Source organism: Pholis gunnellus (genome assembly GCF_910591455.1).
Source record: "Pholis gunnellus genome assembly, chromosome: 6".
NCBI lineage: Eukaryota > Metazoa > Chordata > Actinopteri > Perciformes > Pholidae > Pholis > Pholis gunnellus.
Window position 1 is genome coordinate 9,011,712 of NC_136532.1, and position 21,467 is coordinate 9,033,178.

Here is a 21,467-nt window from a genome sequence, read left to right on the forward strand (position 1 = left end):
GTTTCCAAAAAACAAAATAAATGTAGGCAAAGTTGAACCGACTTACAATATTAAATTTTTTTCTAGGAGGCACGCACGGCTATGCTGTCGCGCTGTGTGAATATGACTGTCGCGTGCGGGACTCGTTCTCTGGTGTCTCAAGGCGCTGCCTCGGTTTAAAAAGCGGCACGCGTCTGGGAGCCCCCCTCCTCGCGCTGGTCGCGTGTAGACGTCCAATGAGAAGTCTCGGTAAAGGCCCGAGAGAGGTGATTATGGCCCCCCGAAGCCGGACTGTTTATGATAACGCAAGGAGTGTTTAACGCAAGGGAGGTAAGGGGAACCTCCCACAGGACGCACGTGCATGGGGAGGTGGTGGTTTAATGTAGGAGCGTGGACAGCGCGAGACGTCCGCAGATGGGACAAACATGATGTTCCTGTGTCTTACGTCTCAGGTATGACAGAAGGGAGGGGGGGGGCATCCTCAACTGTTTCCCCTGCACCTTGTTGTGTGAAGGCTGCATCAGTTAAATCTCATCAGTTTTCCACTAGAACCCCCAATCCTCAGTCCAATGGTGCATCGTAACGTTGCCACACACAACTTTTATCAGAGACAAATGAAATAAAGGAATCCAACAAAATATGTTCCCAAAATTAGCTGAAAACATGGGGCTTCATCTCAATACAGGCCAATATAGATTATTTTTGAATTTAGAAAATAACTCCATTTATCCCCCAAATGCAAGGAAGCTGCAAGAGAGCTGAGGGAGCGAAGCCTGACTTATAAATAAAAATAAGCTTTGGGCAATAGCATCAGTAACGCTTGACCAAAAGTCAGCTTGATAAAAAAAAAAAAATGCCCCAAAAATAGTTGCGGCTCCTGGAGCTCGAGCGCTCATTGTCAATTCATTCATTCTAAGATCATCTCCAGTTTCCATTTTTCTATTGTAGCGAGTCTAAAACCTTTTGATCCAGCTCTAGGAACGCCCTGTCGGTAAAAAGGGCTTCACAGGGAACGGAAACATGAGCAGGGGTCTTGCGCTCAACACTGTTTCCGCACTGACACGAGCAGTACCCGCGATTGCAAGAAGCGAGGATAGAAAGGACTCACGCGCGCACACACACTCACACACACAAACACACACAAAGAGAGAGTGGAAGAGAAAGAAAAAGAGAGAGAGAAATATGCAAATACTCACACAGACAAAACATGATGTATTGAATATACAATATTTCTGATATCAAATTATTTCAATAAGAGTTGCAAAGACAAGTTAAAAAGTAACATTGTAGGCAGGTAGCAACATATTTGAAAAAATAGCTAATAGCCTTTAATTTGTCCAAAGTTTATTTTTTCACCTGCAGTATACTGATCAAAGCGACCATACTGAGATGCAAATTGTAGGCCTTCCCTGGCAAATGAACAATGAGCTAATTGCTGGGTAGAAATTGGCTATTTAACCTAATTGCCACCGTCGATTTAGGATAAGGATGCAGCCTCATCTGTTAAATACAGTAGCCCAATGTTTGACGCACAATGAGCTTACCTTACAATGTTACTCCCCCTGCGGTCTAAGTTTTCACAACTTTAACACAACTTCCAGGCCAAACGAAAACGGCATCATAGGCAGCAGGCTATTATCTTATCAATTAAACACCCCAACTTTGACATGGCATTTTTCTTTAAGAATGGTTAGAAAAATGGGGTTTGTTCTAAACGGAGGAGACTTCTAGAGGGAGCTGAAAATTGTGGGAGAAACACAATTTGTGGGGAAAAACTCCCATTATTTCAGAGATAACCCGACATCAATCTTTTCTATTTTTTATTCATGTATTCATCATGGGGACGTCTTGCGGGCTAGAGGTCTGGCGCCGAGCGTTCGCCCCCTCTTCCCACCTACAAGCCCCCCATCCAACGGGCCGGGCCGGGCTCCTGAAGCTAACGACAGGTTGGATATTGTAGCTGGCGATTATTAAAGTGTCGCGGCCACAATGGAGACTCTATGTTCCATTGGTCACGCCTGTGGGGCTCCTCGGGGGGAGAGGGGAGGGAGGCTCCCATTCCAATGCGCGAGAGGAGTCTGCGTGCTGCCGCTTCTCATTCCCATCTCCCGGGAGACAGGGGCGCGACGGGCACGAGACCGAAGTGAGGGGAGCTGCACAGGGATTTCTAAACTTCACTGTAGCCTTTAAACTCACTAAATCCACGGTATTGTTTTTAACGAGGTGCTAAAATATGATTATATTTTTAAGCTCTAAAAGCCACACCAAGGGAACTTTAGTTTGACATATAACACCTGGAAAACTCGAGCATAATTGGAAAGTAACGATAAATATACATTGTAAGAATAATACGCAATATATAATGTTCTAATTTTTACTGATGTAAGATAAACACAACACTTTTTTAGATACATAGGCCTATATTTTGCTTCTAATAGTAATACTTATACTTAAGTAAAATTATGAATTACTGAAAATAGTTGTAAGTGTTGTATTTTGCTAAAGTAGACAATCTAGATAGGTCTTGCTAAAAGAAAACAACAGTTTATTGTTTTGTGTCCTCAACAACTAAGTCTATTTTGCTCATCCCCTGAAACTATCAAAACAATTAAAGTGCAAATACACTTTCACCAAACAAAACGGAGAGCACAAGGACTTCAGGTACATGTTTACTCCCCATCGGGAGAAAGTGCAGATTATTATTATGATAACGACTGGATGCTGAAGATGCTGACTTCGATCTCTCCTGACTTCTAGGCTACCATAAGATGATGTCTAACTTGAGGTCAAGTTGGTTGTCACGTAGCTGTGTCCAGTGAATTAACCATCTGTTTCAATCAATTTCTTCTACAAATTCGGGAAATATCTGACATTAATTTGGTTATAAAGCATATAAAGTCTGAAATACAGGAGCTCTGAGGGCTAAATAGTCCCACCCACTGGTTAAAATGGAGCATTACAGTGTAGTGCTCCACTGAACTTGACAGCAGTCGTCCTCAGCAGTGTGTCTATCCAGCTGTTAACAGCAGTACACAGGCCTTTGAAGTGATAGTCTATTTGAAGTGAAAGAGACAAAAGCTTTGCTCATACTCAAAATCCTTTTCACACATTAAATCATCTCAGATCACTAAAACCCATTTAAAAATGTTGTCAATTGTATTTTTCTCTTCCCTCCCACAAAATGTTCCCTCCTTAAATCTATTTAATAATTTGAAGCTACAAGTACTACAAGGCATGGAATCCCTTTTCATCCATTATTAAATGACACCCTGCCAGCATCAATCAATTTTACTGGTGTATTTGTTCTGGTTCAATTGGCTCTTTGAAAATTAAAAAGGTCAAAATTACACCGTGACATGCAAGTTAACAAAGTTCCCCCTCAGGTAGACGCTGTTAGCACTGTCAGCACATTTGCCATTGTTCTTACTGTTAGCGCTGTTGCCACCATTAGCTATGAGCCGCCGGCTCATGCGTGGCCATGTTGAGAGCCGCTGAGTGCAATCAAAATGCTCTCAATTTCATATTATGGACCTTTAACACTGGCTTCTTCTCAGCCTCCACATAAACAAATCAGATGTAGTTTGTTTCCTAATGATACATGTCAATAATAAAATAAAAGAGAGTGAAGGAGATAATCTACACTAAAACTCTTGATGAAAGCATGACTTACCAGTATTTGGGACTTCATTTGTAACCATTTGTATTGGAAAAGTAGAAGACAAGCCTGAAAACAGAACACTGTGGAAAGAAATAATTTGAGCATGAAGTAGAACGACACTTGGAGTCAGTGCTGTGTTTCTCAAATGCACCACTTTTCATGTATGTCTAGATTACAAAAACAACAAATACCATCCCACTGTAGAAAACCTGTTTATTAGACAAATTATACACAGAAAGCTTTGCCACTTGTAACAGAGGCCCCAGTTTGTTCAGTTTTTGAATAATATGCAACACATACAACAAAATAGGCCTATATTAAATACTGTACATCATAAAGTTTTGAAAATTATCAAGTAAATCCTGTAGTTCTATGTATGAAATAAAAAATGTTAACAGATAGCGCAAGAGCAAGTTTGTGCATGCTTTCTTTTTAATCAACTTGCCACTTTTTGTTATTTAGCCAGCAAATAATAAAATGAACTCAGGATGACATGAGAAAAGCAAAGAGTTCGTGTTCATGTGTTTATGTTGACCATGGGCAGAACGAGGGAAAACCAAACGCAGTAATGTGACTGCTAAACTCAACGCTAAAGCTCATCATGATATATTCTTCTCTTTTTGTTAAACAAAAATAGCATCAACATGTAAAATATACATTTTTATAATGTCTCTTTCATTTATACTAAATAAAACCTTTTAAATGTCCGTGTCCTATTTGTCATTCAATAGCCATACTGTAGCCTAATATAAGAAAAGAATGCCTAAGAATGCTTGCTTCAAAACACTGGCTTGACTGAGTTCTCTACGCACAACATTTTGCGGTTTTAGTTCTTAAAGATAAACTGAAAACTTGTTCTAAACAACTAACATTATCAATTATTAATACAGTGTTAGTGAAAAAGATTTGGTTCCATTTTACGACCCCAGCCCCTAATCCACAAAGTATTCCTTTCATACTCTTAATGTACCATTCCCTTTCCCCACCCCAAAATGCACCTCAATGGTCTCATTTGAATTAATTGGCACTTTAAAAAAACAAGTTATATAAACAGTACCCTTAACATTACAGATATGAAATAGAATTTCGGACTCGTCTCATTAAAAGGCAGCCATTGGGTTCCAATGGCCGTTGACTCTTCGTGACATTCCCGTGACCCGGAAGCTGTATTTGCTGAAGTTGGGAGGGTGCAGCTAGCTAGTTGACATATAAGGCCTGTACTGAAGATGCTGTTGCAATGGCTTCTCCTCAACACAAAAGCAACCATTTCCCCACTTGAACCTGACAAGACGTGAATAATGAACTCGAACAGGACATGACCGTACAGAATGAGTTTTTATCTTTTAAACAACTGAGCTATGGCAGCGCTATAATGAAGCAAAACAAAAGAAACAAAAAAATCAAAAGTAAAAGTTTGAAGTAATGATGCAAAACCAGAGACTACAGCACTCATTTAGCAGTTTTTCTAAGTTGGCTGAGAGAAAGAAACAAGTAGACAGCTCAGAACTATTTTTTTTTTTTTTGTACTTCCTGACCAACACATTCCACGCATTAATTTTTTTTTTTTTTCAAAAAACAAAATTCAATAAAAGACATATAATAAGCATAAGCTTTTTGAAGTCTTTCGGCTTGTCTTTTATGTTTTTTTTTCTTCTATAAGTTGATTTTTTTTGTATCATCCCTTTTGCTATCCCTCTGAGAGTCTGACTAGAGGATCTCACCTTGACTTGAAAAGCAGATAGCACAGTACAGGTGAGAAAAGAAAAGGTCAGATCTACGTACAATCACTTACAGGTCTGTGGGCACTGGTACAGTGCAGTGGGGTTGACAAAGGGTCTGTAATGTGCATCAAAGTGGTGAAAACCGTTTCAAGGTGATGCACCAAAATGGCAGAAATATTTTAAGATCGACGCACCACACTGGTGATTCAGTGTCATATTGTTGCACTGTCATGGCATTTCAGCAGTTTTTTTAGTCCTCAGTTTTCAGACCGATGCTCCGTGATGGGGTCAGCGTGTGTTCAAGTCATAGGTCATGTCAGGCCACTGTGTGGACCCCATAACACATTTAGATCCCCAGGTATTGGTGAAACAACACCAGAGAAGAGAAAACTCAGTATGGACTCCCGCATAGTGAAAAGGCAGAGTAGAAGTGGAGAAGTGGAATCTTCCGATATTCACTGAGATGGGGCCTTTTCAAAACTACAAGGGGCTGTTGTCTGTATTCCCAGGGCTATGGACAAAACTACTGCTATATACGCCTTCATAAATAAAAAAAAACAAAAACGATTCAATAATTGCTCAGTAGTGTGAGCCCCTTGGAGTTGTTTAATGGCTAACGACACCACCAGTCATCCACCAATGGCAGCCCTGGAGCTCACAGGAATATAGACGTGTTTCCTGTGGTCAGGTGAGCATAAAGTAAACCCTCCGAGGTGGGGTTAAGATAATAATAGTCAGGTAATTTCAGCAGATCTCCGTTACATGAGGCGGTCCTCATTTCATAAAACAGAAGCAATAAAAAAAGATCCCCTTTCACACATTTCCCCAAAAAGAATCCCCCAAACAATCACAAGAACAACAACAATAAAGCAAAGATTCAAACCACTCCTTTGCTTTTTGCACCTCACCAGCACGGTTTTGCAGGAGGATAAGGAACGCCCCCCATAGACCTCCACCTCCTTCATCTTCTCTACATACAAAATGGACACCCCTGGAAACACCCAAGCAGAAACTGAAAACATAAAGATTCCTATGTACACATCTCTATCCTCTGACTTTTAGCTTAGCCACAATGTATTTGTTCTACCATCCCATGACCGATCCTAGCCACCTTGCCTCCTTCTGCTCCTCCTCCTCCTCCTCCTTTTCTTCCTCCTGAACCAACCATATTCTAAGCAACCCCTCATATAGAGGTGCCCCTGTCTGGATCATTGCCATATCCAAAGTTGGGTCCTGGACCTGTGGGCTGATAGGGGATGGAGGACATTGTTTTGATGGGGCTGCGGAAGAAGCCACCGTTGGGGGCCCTCTGCCTGAAAGGGCCCACCCCGCCAGTCCGGTGGTCCTGGAGGACGCCTCCGCTACCGAAACCAGCGGAAAATCCAGCAGCGGCTTTGGCAGATAGGCTGCGGCTGAGGGTCTGGATCTGCTCGGGGATGAAGGTGGTGGTGGTTATGTGGGTGTTGCGGAAATCGCTGATCTGCTCGAGTGCCTGGCGCGCGGCAGGCAGCGCATCCATGTCAAGGGGCGTTAAATCGACGGAAGAGGTGGAGAACTGCTTGTGGGGGCTTTCATCCTCGGTGCACAAGCTGTTAACCCGGCGGTGTAGGTGTTCCAGGTCGATCTCCTTATCGTCCTGCAGGTGGGGAGGGGCAGGAGTAGGACGGAGAGGAGAAAGCGGTGATGGGAAATGGTAGAAGGTAAGAGGGGTTAATGCGAAGGGAGGCCATTTGGAAAGAATATTCGGTGGGAAAGAAGATGTTGGAAAGGAAGGATGAGAAGGGGTGAGAAAGGAGAAATATCCCGGGGTCAGTGTTCAAGGGTTGTCGATGGAGGTGAGGGGAATGGAGAAGGGAAGAGAAGGACAGGATGAGAGGGTTGAAAGAGTGGGCGATGGTGGATAAAGGAAGAAAAGGAGCGAGAGGAGGTGAAGGAATAGGAGTGAAGGCAGTGCAAATAGAGGAGTAAGGAAATAGAGAGAACAGTGAAGGAAACAGAACAGAGTACGTGCAGAGAGGATATATTTTTGAAAAAGGGGAAATGGACAAGGATGGGGTGTATTTGTATTCAGAATCAGCAATAGGGATGTCATCCATCCATCCAGTATAAATGGATAGTAAGAATAATAGTGAAAGCAGCAGAAGGAAGTTGGACAACGCAGGTGATGAAATGATGAAGACAAGATGGCATGCATGTGGCCAAAACGAAAGATTTGGCACAATTAAAAATGAGGTTCAAGTTAAGGTTAATTGCAATAGTGAGGGGAAGAGTGGGGGTGACAGAACGTAAAAATAATAAAAACATGTTTGGTGGTCACAGGGAAACATGGATGTGACAGGAAGCAGGGAGAGCAAAAAGAGAGGAGGGGAGAGATGGAGGGAAGAGAAGCACACTCTGAGCTGTGGTCAGGATATTGAAAGAGAGAAACATACACACACACTTCTACAAGGACTTTAAGGGAGTGCAGATAATCTGGAATACACACAGAAAACACACCGCCATCATGCTTTGTGCTCCCAGAGTGCTTGGTCTATTGTCAATATCATAATAGTACACTACAAATACAAGTTATATTACGGAAGGCAGTCCAAATGCTCAACAAATACATTTTTTGTATTTTTTCCGGCTTTCTGTCACCATTGCATTCAGGCCAGCCATGCCAAACAATTCACATTGAGATTGACATCTCATTTTCAAGTGACATTTTTTTTTCTGGGCCACATATAGCTTGTTAATCAACTGCATCATAGAATGTAGATTATCCAACTTCAATCAAACAATGTTTAATAGTCTTAACAATCTTAACAATTTCAAGACAAAGCGCAAACGTTAACTTAAGATTCAACTTGACTTAGAGCATACGTTAAATGAAACTTATAATCACTATAATCACCTATAAACAACTTATCCACACAGTCTAACGGATGGTAACACTCAGTGAGGGGTGTTTCATGCTTTTACTGGATAGGGGACAGTGGTGTGAGGGAGCAATGAATGATGTGAGGATATAGAGAGGAGAAGGCTTAGCTGGAAGGTGTTAGGTGCTGCAGAGAGTTTCCAAAACTACTAAAACGTTTGCATGCGTGTGCTTCTCTGGTCTTTATGGAGGGTAAGGCTCTCAGAGGTAGGGGGTGGGGAGTGTGGGGGTGTCATTTCATTTTAGGTGTCTTATCTTACACTTCATGGAAACACTGTTTGGGAAACGTCCAACAGGGTTTTGTGAGGAGGGGAGTCACATTACTGGGGGTAAAGACAGAGTTACCTGAGTGTCCTTTGGGTCTCGAGGGGGCTCTGGACCTACTGTATGTAGTTCATGGATAGAGGGGACCAACGGTGGTGCCCCCTGGTTGCCATCTAAGGAAGGGACAGTGGGAGGAAGGAAAGGACGAGGGGGCGCTAGTGCTTGTCGTGATACTATCATACACACACTGAACGTTTTGAGGGAGGGGATATCCGAAGGTTAGAGTTGGCACCAAAAAAAATGAAGGGGAGTGAAAGAGAAGAGTGAATCACAAATGGTCAGTCTGCTGTCAGTGAGAGGACACTAATGGGGAACTACGAGGAGTGATCGAAAGGGGCCGAGGCAAGGAAGAGTGGAAGGTTTTTATGGAGAGGTTGTAGGACCTGACTGCAGTTTAGTTACTGTGAAGGGAGGCTTTCTCCAGTAAGCACACTGAAACATTACAGAATAAAAGTCAACACTGAATCACCCAAATGATCAGAACCTATTTTGACATATAATGTATGAAATGTATTTCAATATGGATCTGTATCTTACTGTGTAATGCAAAGGCCTTATTTTGGACTTCTAAGCTAAGTTCACACAGCAAAATATATTTTTGGCTTCATTTTGTAAGGAGAGGTTTTGCAAAAATCTCTATGTTACATAAAATAAATACTTTATTGAAGGCCTTTACTTGCATATATACCTTTAAAGAACATGTAACTTCAACTGTCTTTGTCAAAGATGATGCTCTATTTGCTTCTCGATAGAGAGGCAGCACCCTCTAACGGCAGCAGGGCATCATTGCACACATAGTCAACTGGCAACATGCCAGGTGTATAAAAAACGTTTTCGAAAGAGGTACATTTGCATCCAGCAGAGAGCTTTGCTATACTGTGAGAACCACAGTTTGAACCCTGCTCCTTAATGTCCATCCTTCCTCTTAACAAATTACCATTCATAAATCATCACATTTCTAACAGCATCTGTCTTCAAGCATTAATAACCAATATATTATTTTATATCCTCTATTGTATGTATAACCTTGGAGTGGGAGGTGAGGTGGTGAAGGTGGTCATTCTCATTTTTGGGGTGAGCTTGGAGGGGTTGGTGGGTTCATAGGAGTGCTGCACAATCAGGGCGCAGGGGATGTCGCAGCATGCTGGGGGCTGGTAATGGGTGGCGTTGGGGGCAGTGGTGTTAGCGGTGTTGGGGTTCTGGTTCTGGGTCTGACCGCCCAAGGCGAGAGGGTGCTCGTTGGGGTTGTGAGGGCAAGGATCAGCAGCTTGCCTGGCAGATGGGCGATCTGCCTGCGTCTGGTGTGAGCATGTGACGTGCATGTGTGTGTGTGTGTGTGACGTGCGTGCGTGCGTGTGTGTGTGTGAGCAAGAGGGACAGAAGGAGAGAGATAAAAGAGAGAGAGAGAGTTTGATGGGAGAGAGATGTGAAGTAATTCATATCAATGTGTTGGTATGTGTGTGTGTGTGTGTGTGTGTGTGTGTGTGTGTGTGTGTGTGTGCATGCAAGTTGAGTGGGAAGAGTAAAACCAGCCAAAATAAAAAAAACAAACAAGCCAAATAGACACACAGGCAGACAATCGGCAGACGGGCAGAGACAGAGAAGGGATGAGAGACAGACAAGGTCAGGCAGATGGAAGGATCGTAAGGTGGGGGAGAGAGAAGTCAATTGGAGAGACAGACGGGTGGGGGGTGAGCGAGAAGAAAGACACGGCAGTCAGTCAGCACACACAGTTAAGTAGGTCGTTCCGTGTTTGTGTCCTCAGAGAGACATTCACACAGTCGTTATATACCTGGAAAGGGGAGATGTTTAAATGGCATTTTGTATTGCTCTCTCTCCCCCTCGCCCGCTACACCCCTCAACACAGAGTACTTATCTACAAAAACACAACAAAAGGGAAATATGAGAGCTTTGAGCCACAGAGCCACAGATCATTGTATAGAGTTAGAACGAGTAGGCCGGCAATTCCCATCCAAACCACAAGCGAAGAAGAGGTCAGCTGTTTTAGGTGTACCAAAGAAGGTGATACACAAGGAAGTGCCCGCTCTTCTCATGCTAAATCTACATGGATTATATGAAATATCAGACAGGGTCAAAACCACAGACGTCACCATTATGGAAGAGTTCTGACAATGAACATTGTTTCTATTTTTGTCAATATGCAGCATTATAATTACTCTCAGTTTTGAACTTGTGGAGATGTGATTGATTCCAATGACAGAACTCTTTCATACAAACTTCTTGGAGAACATATATATATATATTTATATATCGGCCAAAACGGGTAAAGCAATACAGCTGCCCTTTTATGAATGAAATGGGCCTCGGACACTCATCTGGAAATGGCTTGTCAAAAGGATCAAGATGACACAATTTTAGTCTGGCTTCCAAAGCAGTTTTAAGAGCACCTTGATCCATTTGTCCTTAAATATACAGTACTATCATTACAAGCATGCCCAGACGTCACCCACCGAGGCACCAACCCAAAATGAGTTCAGATGCTTTAGAGCACAGTAAAAGAGTAGCAATACGGCGGAAGATTACTCATTTCCAAAATTGTAGGATAAATGCATGTTGGGATGTATTCAGCATGTAAGAACTGTAGTTCTCTGTAGTCATAATTCCTTTTAACTAGCGTGTGAACTATCAAAGATCCAGGTTAGCAGGGATGACTTGGACACTTATTTTGTGTGCATATTCTAAGCAACTAAGACACACCATGGGTGAAACACATTAGTCAACTCTGTGGAAATGAGTGTTTTGATGTTTGTGAGTGAATAAGCTCGGTAAAAAAACTCATAAACAAACCGTTTACAGTGAGAAGCAGCCTCGTAGATAGCAATGTCAGTCATTCCACAACACTTAACACAGACCCATAGCACAGGCACAAACACTGACATATAGCTCACAGGCAAATGCAGTTACCACAGCATTACAGCAATGAATGTAAGACACTGTACAGACATGTACAGTGTGGGATTAGGTATGTTTTAGTATGTATAGGATACACAGAGACACAAACACTAAGCTGTTTTAAAGTTTGAACGGTGGGTTGTGGATTTCCATGTATGCAGGAAGCATGTGTGCATGTGAGTGGCAGGTGGGGATGGTGTTTTTGGCCATACAATCTGATGGATGAACCTAGTCATGATCTGTGCCAGTGTTTTCAAGGGAATGGCGTCCATCTTAAGTCGAGTGTATGTCACTGAGAACATGAGTTAGAAACGACCAGGAATTATGAAGCATGTTTAAAACAAACAGAACAAATGTATATCTTACAATAATGGGCTTCATGATATGACGTATCGGACACAAAGCTTGAGCATTCGCTGCATTGAAATAATCCGGACATGACGGAAAAGGCTGGGCTGAACGTTAGGTAATGATGACGTGTAGGCATGCATGGGAGTGCGATGTGGTTGATATTAGCTTTAATTCTCCAAAAGGTAAGTATGTAATATGTGTTTTTGGACACAGTAAAACCTGTTTCATGGTAGTGTGGTGGGGACAGCGTGCAAGGTCCCTGCAAACGTCTGGTCGTTCACACTGACTGCAGTCAAAGCGGCTCTGAGAACGAACCTCTTCTCTTCTTCTTTTGACATTTTCAGACTTGCTCAGCCAACATTTCATCAAAGCACTCTATTTTTAAAGCAACATGACATTTAAATCAGTGTATAAGCACTTCCGGGACCTGTAGCTAGCCAATCATCGCAAGACGGCCTGTGCGACCCTGTTCACGTTGCACCTCACGACCGGGCTGACCACTAGAAGCATGAAACTGGTTTAACAAACTATATTAGAGTAGGGCATTGAAAGTAGAGTCCTCATGCCAAGTCTGAACTCCCAACTCATACCCCTGGTGCCAATGAATTTTACTAAGCCAAGTTTTCCACGCATGAAGAGTTCCAATTTTATGTGAAGCTTGCAGAAATGCACGGGGAGCTGCATGCCGTTGGCTCGGTGTGATGGTCTCAAGTGGCGTTAGCAGTCACTGTGACAGCAAGACAGAGTTCCTGATTTGAACTGACGGAGAGTGAGGCATCTAATGAAGTTAATTACAAGCTTCATGGTTTGCTTCACTTTATTAATAATTCAACTTCAGGAAGTTGGATGACATTAAGCACACCAGACTTACTCCATTGGCCATGACTAAGGCCAAATTGCATGCAGAGGCAGAGTTTTCCCCCGTCGATAAAGTGCAACACATGCAATTTATCTAATTAGCTGCTTTGAAGTTGACTTAAATGTGTCTTCCTTCCTCCACTGAGTCAGGACATGCTGCAGTGGTCCCAGCTTGAAACTCTCCTCTTCTGTTCTCAGCAACCATCTTTGCAGCTGGTTGCCCATTTGGAAACATTCTGCACAGATGGTGATTTGAGATCTGAGTGTGGTATTCCCACAGTTTGTATATATATTATGACAGGATCATTTTAGGAGGAAGTAGGAAATAACATCTCAGCCAAATGAAAAACTTTGATCAATGCGGTGTGTTCTATTCTTAAGTGCAGTGGCCTTTGCAGACAATTTGTCAGTCCTAAAGCCAATGTGTGGTTTAAACGAACCAATTCGTACGACGTGAAGGCAAAAGTGTGTATGTTTGTCCCAAACAGCCACACTCAAAGGAGGGGTGAAAAGCTTGCCGTCATAGAGATTGGCACGACGCAATGATTACTCAACACTTTGGGACAGTATCTCCTCAAAGGCATTCATGTTGCTGAACTCATTTGTACAGACAAAATGTGTTACCAGTCGCAAAGGAGTGGGTGCAGGGGCTTTCAGACGCTGTTTGATGATCCCACTAGTGCTTTGTTCGAAGCACACTGACCCCCTTGAGGTTCAGTGGTTACTCTGAGCAAAACCTTGAGTTAAGCCAAAGGCAATCAATAGGTCAATGCTTTGATAGGGTGAAGGATAAATGTCAAGGGTCAACTATCAAAAACAATCATGGCTGACTGAGCCAACTTCATTTTCACCATGGAAGCACGAAAGGGGCTATTCCAATGATGCTTAAAACTTTGTTCTTAATTTGGATATCCTATTGCTTTGCTCATTCTATTATCTCAATGCTGTGTTTAGATTTGCACTCAAATCATATCTTACTCTCTCCACTAAGCATAAAAGGTAAAATACCTTAAAAGCTATACTGTATGTATCTTTTATTGTCGTTTAATGAGGCAGTGGACGAATAACAGCAACAAGTTCACCCGTTCACCTGTATGTGACTTCTACATTAATAATAATAATAATAATAGTGATTTACACATCTCAGTTACTGCATGATGCCTTGATATGCAAAACCTCAACAACTACAAAGAGAATTAAAGACTATCACCGTTTAAATCCCTGCTGTAACTTGTATTCACTGCTGCGCCTCCACTCCTGCGCTCAGTCAGGGGCTAATTCCAATGGCTGCTCTTAGTGGCTAATGAAGATGGCAGGGGGGCGAGCGTGTTTCCGTATGTTGCAGATGAATCACACTGTGCTTGACGTGACTTTGTGCCCGACCAGCCGTTTGGTGTCTTTGTGGCTGCTGGTTTGGGGGACATGACTACTGATCTGAATGACAGATTAAAGCTTGTAACTGAGCAGGGGGCTGGAGGTAAGGGGTAGACGTGGTGCGTCTGTCTGTGTGTGTGCTGAAGAAAAACAAATATTGTTGCCTGGTCTAAAACAAAATTACATTGGCAGTCAGCTGGGTGCCAATGTTGCAACATAGAATTAAAAAATGTATTACAAACATACAGTGTGACCCAACGTGCTTAAAGTATTTCTGGTTGTGTTGAGAGCAGCAATGTGGTTTCACCTGACTGGGCCTCAAAATTGATGACTGTGTTTCTTCTGTAGCTTCTAACGCTTAGACGCTGGAGCAACTGAGCGACATAGAATGTCTGATTTAGTCACGTACCACATGATGGGCGGTAGCATGCACAGTAAATATTTAATATGTGTAACTTGATTTCACGAAGCAATTAGAGGGTGGAGAAATAAATGATGGCAGGAGTATAAAAGAAACTAAATTACGTTTAAGCAGATCTAACAGCAGTCAACCTGCTGTTGAGAATGTTGCTCTATTCTCACGGCGGTTTGTTGCCACTTTAATGGCGCATCATGCCAGATGCATGGGGAACTTACACATGGCAAATTGACTGAGATGGGAGGACTCTGCCTGCAGCTTTATAGCTCCTTCTTTTGTATTCACAGATGTGTACAAATCCTCTCACACCATGTGCAAGTCTTAGCCTTAAAATGATAGTATACTTTAACGTAGCAAAATTATTTGAAGTTTAAAACGTAGACAAAACGCTGGACTTTATTGAGCCAAATGGTCATTTTGATAGCTAGCACAGTTTTAATGAAGTCACAGATTAAGTTTCAGGAAAATGTTGGGTCCGTTTCAGATTTTATAATGGGTGTGTATTGCACGGAATGTTCAGCGCTAGAGTGACGACATCACGGTCAGAGTGGAGCAGAGCATGAAAAGTATTCTGTGGTTTTTCCAAACAAGTTGCTTCCAGTCCCACAATTTTTGCTCTTTAAACACCATTTTGGTCAAAATGATAGGAAATGTTGTGCTGGTCGCAGTCATGTGTCTGTGGAATCCAACAGACTTACACATTTGGCTCAAGGAGCCGTAGAGCGACATGAACTCCAACCAACTGCTCCATTAGACTCCATGTTAAATCTGACCACTCATTTCTCACAAGGTATCCAAAATTAAGCAAATAAAAAAATCAATGAACAACAAATCTTTTGCCACTGTTGATCAATTGCAAGCCATTGCAGGAGGTTTGCGGTAAACAAAGCTGTGTGAAACGTCCAATCAGTTTGTCAATCAAGCTTGTGCACACAGTGATCACAGCTGATGAGGCACATCAGTCAAGTCACAAACCACCTGTTTTCCTGCAACAACACACCAACATTAAATTAGCTTGAAGTATATTTCTGACTTTCATGTCAAAGGAGGTCACCACCACTCAAGTCACATCGATGACGTCTTACGAGTGGCAGAAATCATCTCCAAAAGCTAGAAACTGTAGTGATGCAATAATGTGTGAAGATACGCGAATGTTTGACCAAGAGTTGCTCATTTAATCATTTGGAACCGCTGCTTCACAGAGTTTTCATATTGAAACTTTCCCTCTAAATTACTTTCCAGATGAATGGTGTTATCGGCCTTTTATCATGAAAACTAACCTGATCTGACACTAAATCATCCTGGGTAGAGCCATAATTTTCATTACCATCTTTTTGTCCTCTTTTCTAATTTATTCTTGGTGGAACTTTAAATCAGCATGACACCACAGATTACGGAGATTAGCCAGGCTTCTCTAACTCGTTTCTGGTGGTCAGAATCACACAGAGATGTTCACTTCAGCAATCCTAATTAGTATAATGTCGTATTTGTTACCCCGTGAAAGCCCTTTTTGGTAACCAGCCAACAATAGTTATACCGCCTAACCGCTACCTCCCCTCTGATTGACGGTAAATTAGTTTTAAGGAACGGAAGTTGAATGATAGGTTAGAGAACCGTTCTACGTTAATCCTCTAAAGTCATTATCCACCAGTTAACCTTAACCTGCTTTTATCAAATAGCTTCCTCAGAGGGGGGAAAGGCAATTGTTTGAAGCTGAAGTAATTTACCTGATGACAAAAATATTTTCCGCTAAAATGAATCTGTACTGCTTCATGCCTCAGTCTAATTGGTAACCAAGACACAAACAATTAACTTGAAACCAAAAGGGAAAATGTTACTTCATAATTACATTTCTTTCAGTTCATCAGTGGCATGTTTTGCATACCAAATTTGGTTCACTTTGCTGCAATTTCAGAGTCTTGATTGAAGTTATTTAGCTGAACTCTTTCTCCCTCTGTGTTTTGGTAAACAGCAGTAGGCTGGAGAGGTGACAATGCGGGGCTGGCGTTCAAAGTTTAATTGAAAGCTGGTACGAATCCTTGTCAAATCCCTTTGTGGATAAAACAGCTACTGAAATAGAGAAGTTGCAACGATGGCTAAGACACTAATATTCTGGTGAAAATGGCCTGAGCTTGTGTAATCACGATGCATTAATAGAAATGCAACTAAACGAGCAGCCATTTGTGTTTTTCTTTGAAGATGTTACCAGTCATGTCTACGATGGAGCAAACAAAGCAACCAAATGACAACAGACTGCAGGGTTTCTACGAGGGGAAGATGTTGCCAGCGTCTCTTTGATTGCCTTAAATGATATCCCTGCTGAGGTGATCAACCGCATATAGGCTGATTGGAAATTTCACAGGGCACTGCTGCTAATTTACAAGGTGGAGTGTTGCCACTGTTTTGAAGAGAACACTGGTATAAACAGCCATGTTTAACACTGTGAGTCAGTGTTTCTGACTCTGCCTTGGTCAAGGCACGACGAAGCACTCAAACAGGCCCTCGGGCTGTTTTTATATTCGGCTTTTAACCACTATCATCTTTTCTCCAAAACATTAACTTTTCAGAAAAATAAGGTGGATTACCCTGTTGACACCGACACATTTGCCTCATTTTAAATTAATCGACAACATCAAAATAGCATTAATAAAACATAAAAAAAGAGGTGAGAGTATGCAGTAGCAGAATGCTGAATAAATGATAGCGCCAATAGAGTAAATACTTACTAGTTTCAATCCATATTGTAAAGTCGCAATGTAAACATGCTTGGACCATAAACACATGCAGCTACATGAACTCATTCATAGTACCTAAACTCTCAGAGTATGGGTGTTTAATATGAGTATGTGTATCTCGGATATGATAACCATTAATTTAATATTGCATCATAGTTTAAATTAGATATCTTATTTGGCATCGGTATGAATGGCGGTACTTACATCGACTAATGAGCACTAAGAAGAGGGTGAAAAATTAAGACCCTTTACAAATACTGTAAGTTAAGTTAAATTAGCTCTTGGCAGATAATGTCTCCTTGGCTAATCATTTTCATAATTTGATGGTAACATTTTACCGCGCAAACAATAAAGATTAAATAACAGGACAGGATGCTTTACAAGCTGACAGTCTATTAAGACCATGATTGTGGGTGAGAAGGGAAAATTAACACGATGTTCTCAGGGCTTCTGAAAAAATTCAAGTCCTGTTTGACCTTTCCTTCCCTTCCCACATAAGCAGGGATTTATATATACGAGACTACACAAAAGATCACTGCTGGTTAAATCACTGGAGATGTAATATAGCACCTCCGGGCTTCTTTTTGACAGAATGTGCAAAAGCCTGGCAAAGAATACAGCTCCAGCCTGTGCTTTCAGCGTAGTGTTGCTACTGTTTCTTATGTGCAAATGTAGTTCAGGGAAAGTGACATTGTGAACATGGGAGGTTTTCAAAGGTCCCTAACGCCGTCATTGTCACAACTCCTTCACAAGGAAGGCTCTGCTCATTTCTCTCTTCCTCATGCATCCTGACTGAGGAATTGGATTTTTTGTTTTTTTGTTTTTTCAACTTAGCATTACTTGGTCACAAAGTCTAGACTTCTTATTTAGTGATTCCACACTCTTCTCTCCTTGGCTCGGCTAGACCTGAAACTGAAGCCATTATCCATCCAATCTGTCCACTCTCTCTTTCCTATTTATATACCTGTTACCTTTCCCCTCTGACAACATAAGAGGATAAATGGGATATATTATAGGCCCAATACCTCTCTCTGTACCATTACTCAGTCACCCATCCATCCCCCTACCTCCTTGGAGGGGACCCTGGATCCCTTCCTCCGTGACCACCAACTCTCCACCATAGCAATGAGGCAGGAGAGCACCACGCCGGCTGCCAGCACGCAGAAAACGCCAGCGAAGCTGTGGATGTCCAGGGCGTTGCCACGCTGCCGTGTCTGGACTGAGCTGTAGAGGTCGCAGGGGCTGTCCTTGGGCCACCACTTGAGTTTCAGTATGTCCATGTCACCGCTCTGCTGGAGCTCCAGGATTCTAGGATGAAGGCAGGAGACACAGGCACGTCAGCATAGAGCCATATACAGTAACAGAGCACGCTCCACACACACTGACGACGCAAAAGCTACACATTTACAAATCCTTGTAAAATACTTACAGAAGCGAGCAATACGTGAATGAATGTGTAGACGCATGAATGAGAAACATTCAGAAGTGTGAGCATATTTAATAGGTATGTTAATAGATGGTGTCTGAGCGCCATTTTAATGATTAGTCAAAACCCTTCAAAACAATCATGGAGAATGAAAAATATTTGCACAACTGCATAAAACCAGACCACGCTGCAGCTTTTACTGCAGTTGCCATAGCTCCCCTCTTCCATTGGAGGGCAGTGTTTGCCAGCGGAAATCCTCTCTGATCCCTGACAACCATATTGGGCTGTCAAACTCATTATGGCTAACATTAATATGTTTTGCAGCACAGCGCGAGTACACTGCCACAATGTCATTATGCAGCCTAGCTTTAGTCGCACGATTGATGGCTTCAGAGAGGATACAGCTCAGAGGTTGATGGGGTCCCTCTGTTAGCCTTCAGCTTATTATTTAACTGGGTCGTTCGTTTTGGTTTGGAGGAGAGCTGCAGACACACACAGACAGACAGGCTTATAGAGGCTCTGTTAGCATTTCGGCTGGATATTTAACAAGCTATATGGCGTGGAGGGGGGAGAGCCATGGGAAAAGGGAGAGACAAAGAGGAAAAAGGCAATGTGGGAATGTGTGTGGGTGCTTATACCTCCCTCACAGGCACGCACATACTAACACAGAAAACAAACAGATGCAAATAATCGCTCATAGATAGACGAAGCCACCACGCTGCTTGACACCAAGAGGGTAGAAACACACTCAGAGATGAACAAAGTCACGAGCACAACTGCATGCATGACAAAGCAAACTTAAACAGGATTCATACATGTGTACATAGAGACAGATGTTTGCAATTATCTGAGCAACTTCCTGGGGGCAAACCCCTCCTGTTATTTCAGTGACAACATGCTGACGTGAATGACAGCGCCCATCTCTCATCTTCATTTGTCCTCATGCGGAATATACAGAACGGACTGAAATCAATCAAGAAATGCAAATGAGCCCCGCAGACAGTTTACATAATTAATTTCCTCCACAATAGCCATAAAAAACGTGGCTCACTTCAATGTAAATCAGCCGAACAGGCTCAGCACATTGCTTCACAACAACGTCACTCTCATTTAGGGACACTCTCTTATCACTCCCTGGGCTCTACTGAGCTGGTGGGACTGTGGAACGGCATGGTTAAAATGCCAGTTGTGTATGCAATTGATGGGACAGATTAAAAAGGGAGGAGAGTAGAGGAGGAGAAGAGAAGAGAAGAGAAGAGAAGAACTAAGTCGAACAGCAAACTAATTCGAACAGCAAATCCACCAACAGTCATTCTAATACGAGATCATGTCCACCACCTGCCGGCTTGAATGTTTGGCTCAGATAAACGTTGATTAGAAAAGGCTTTGTTAGATGATATGCAACATTGATTCAAAACAAATGAAAATGGTCTGCAATAGTGTTCAGCATTAGTAGTATAGTGGCAGCACTGGCCTAGTTGTATGCCCTGGTTATCACCCACTGGCATGATGAAGAGCTAGTCAGTGTAGAAATCCCTCATTGCATACCAATGCTGCATCTGTTCTTCTTCAGTAGAGCAGGGGCCCCTGCTCCATTTTTCTTTTGAACATGTTACTTAGTTACTTTTGGACGGTATTATTGTACTGTATAATGCAGGACTCTGAAATAACTTCATGCTTGATCACTCCTTGCACCCTCTGAGTGCCAGATTGCTGAGGAGCAGTGGCACAAAAAACTATTCAATTGCCAAGTGAATTTTAAGCAAATTTCTGAAATATCGCAAAAAATAAATAGAAAAAGTGAATTAAACTCCAAACCATCGACTGGTTTGGAGCAAATAAACTCTGCTACAGCGTAGATTTGCCAGAAGTTGGCGGTATAAGCTAGACCTGGCTGTAACCCACCAGTAAACAGAGTAGAAGAAGTAGAGGTTGCAAACAGAAAACAAAACAAGAGGTATTCAGGACTTAAGATTCAATTGGGCGATTTCTAATTGTTCTTCCATGTCAGCTAGTATTGGTCATGTTTTGTGCTGCCCAGAGACGAAGACAGCATTCGCATGTTATGGGAATATCGCAACAGCATTTTAGACGGCAACAGCAGAAACAGCGAATCAGTCATTTTAGATGTTTGCTACATCAGAATTTATTTTGCAAAGGCGTTTCCATATCCACTTTAGCGACCGACTCTTTTTCCGAAATAATGCTTTAAAATGCACATAAAAATAAATGCACTGTTGCATGCAGGGTGCACTGTTGATATGCAAGTTGAAATGGCCGTGGTTAGGTTTTTTGAACAGCACCTGTGTTTAATCAAAATTGAAACAGCCGCCGTACAAGGTTGTTCTTAGCTGATGACAGTATCACAGAAAAATCCCTGTTCATGAAAGTTAAAACGAGCTTTTTACCGGAGAAGTGTTGTGCCTTTCATACAGTACTGACCTTAATATCTGTCACTTTGACAAAAGATACTTCACAAACGCAAAAAAGCCTGCACTCTGACAGACGGCTTCGGAGAAAGACGGATTACAAACAGGCTAATGAGATGGAATATGAGCGATCCCACCTTTCAAAAAAAGCCTGGTGATGTTTTGTCAAAATATTTCATCATTTCGTGCTTGGATTTCTGCCAACTTCTAACGATTTCTTGTCTTACTTGATGTCTTTTCATTTCTGTCGAAAGAGAGAGACATGCTTTATGTTTGGAGTTGCCGTCTGTTATCTCTGCTCATGAGTAGACTGCTCTTACGTGTCACAAATGTCATGTCACACAGGTTTTTGTGGGGCACTTTA

General features: G+C 42.2%; 1 protein-coding gene across 1 annotated transcript in view; it reads right to left on the reverse strand.

Moving 5' to 3' along the window:
* Positions 1-6,541: 6,541 nt before the first annotated feature.
* Positions 6,542-21,467, reverse strand: part of grid2 (glutamate receptor, ionotropic, delta 2) — a gene marked incomplete at both ends in the record, with an annotated part of 431,005 nt that continues 416,079 nt past the window's right edge. Inside the window, 2 exons of the mRNA XM_079161163.1 lie at positions 6,542-6,994; positions 18,316-18,556. Of these exons, the coding sequence (XP_079017289.1) occupies positions 6,542-6,994; positions 18,316-18,556 (694 nt within the window). The remainder of the gene's footprint in view (positions 6,995-18,315; positions 18,557-21,467) is intronic.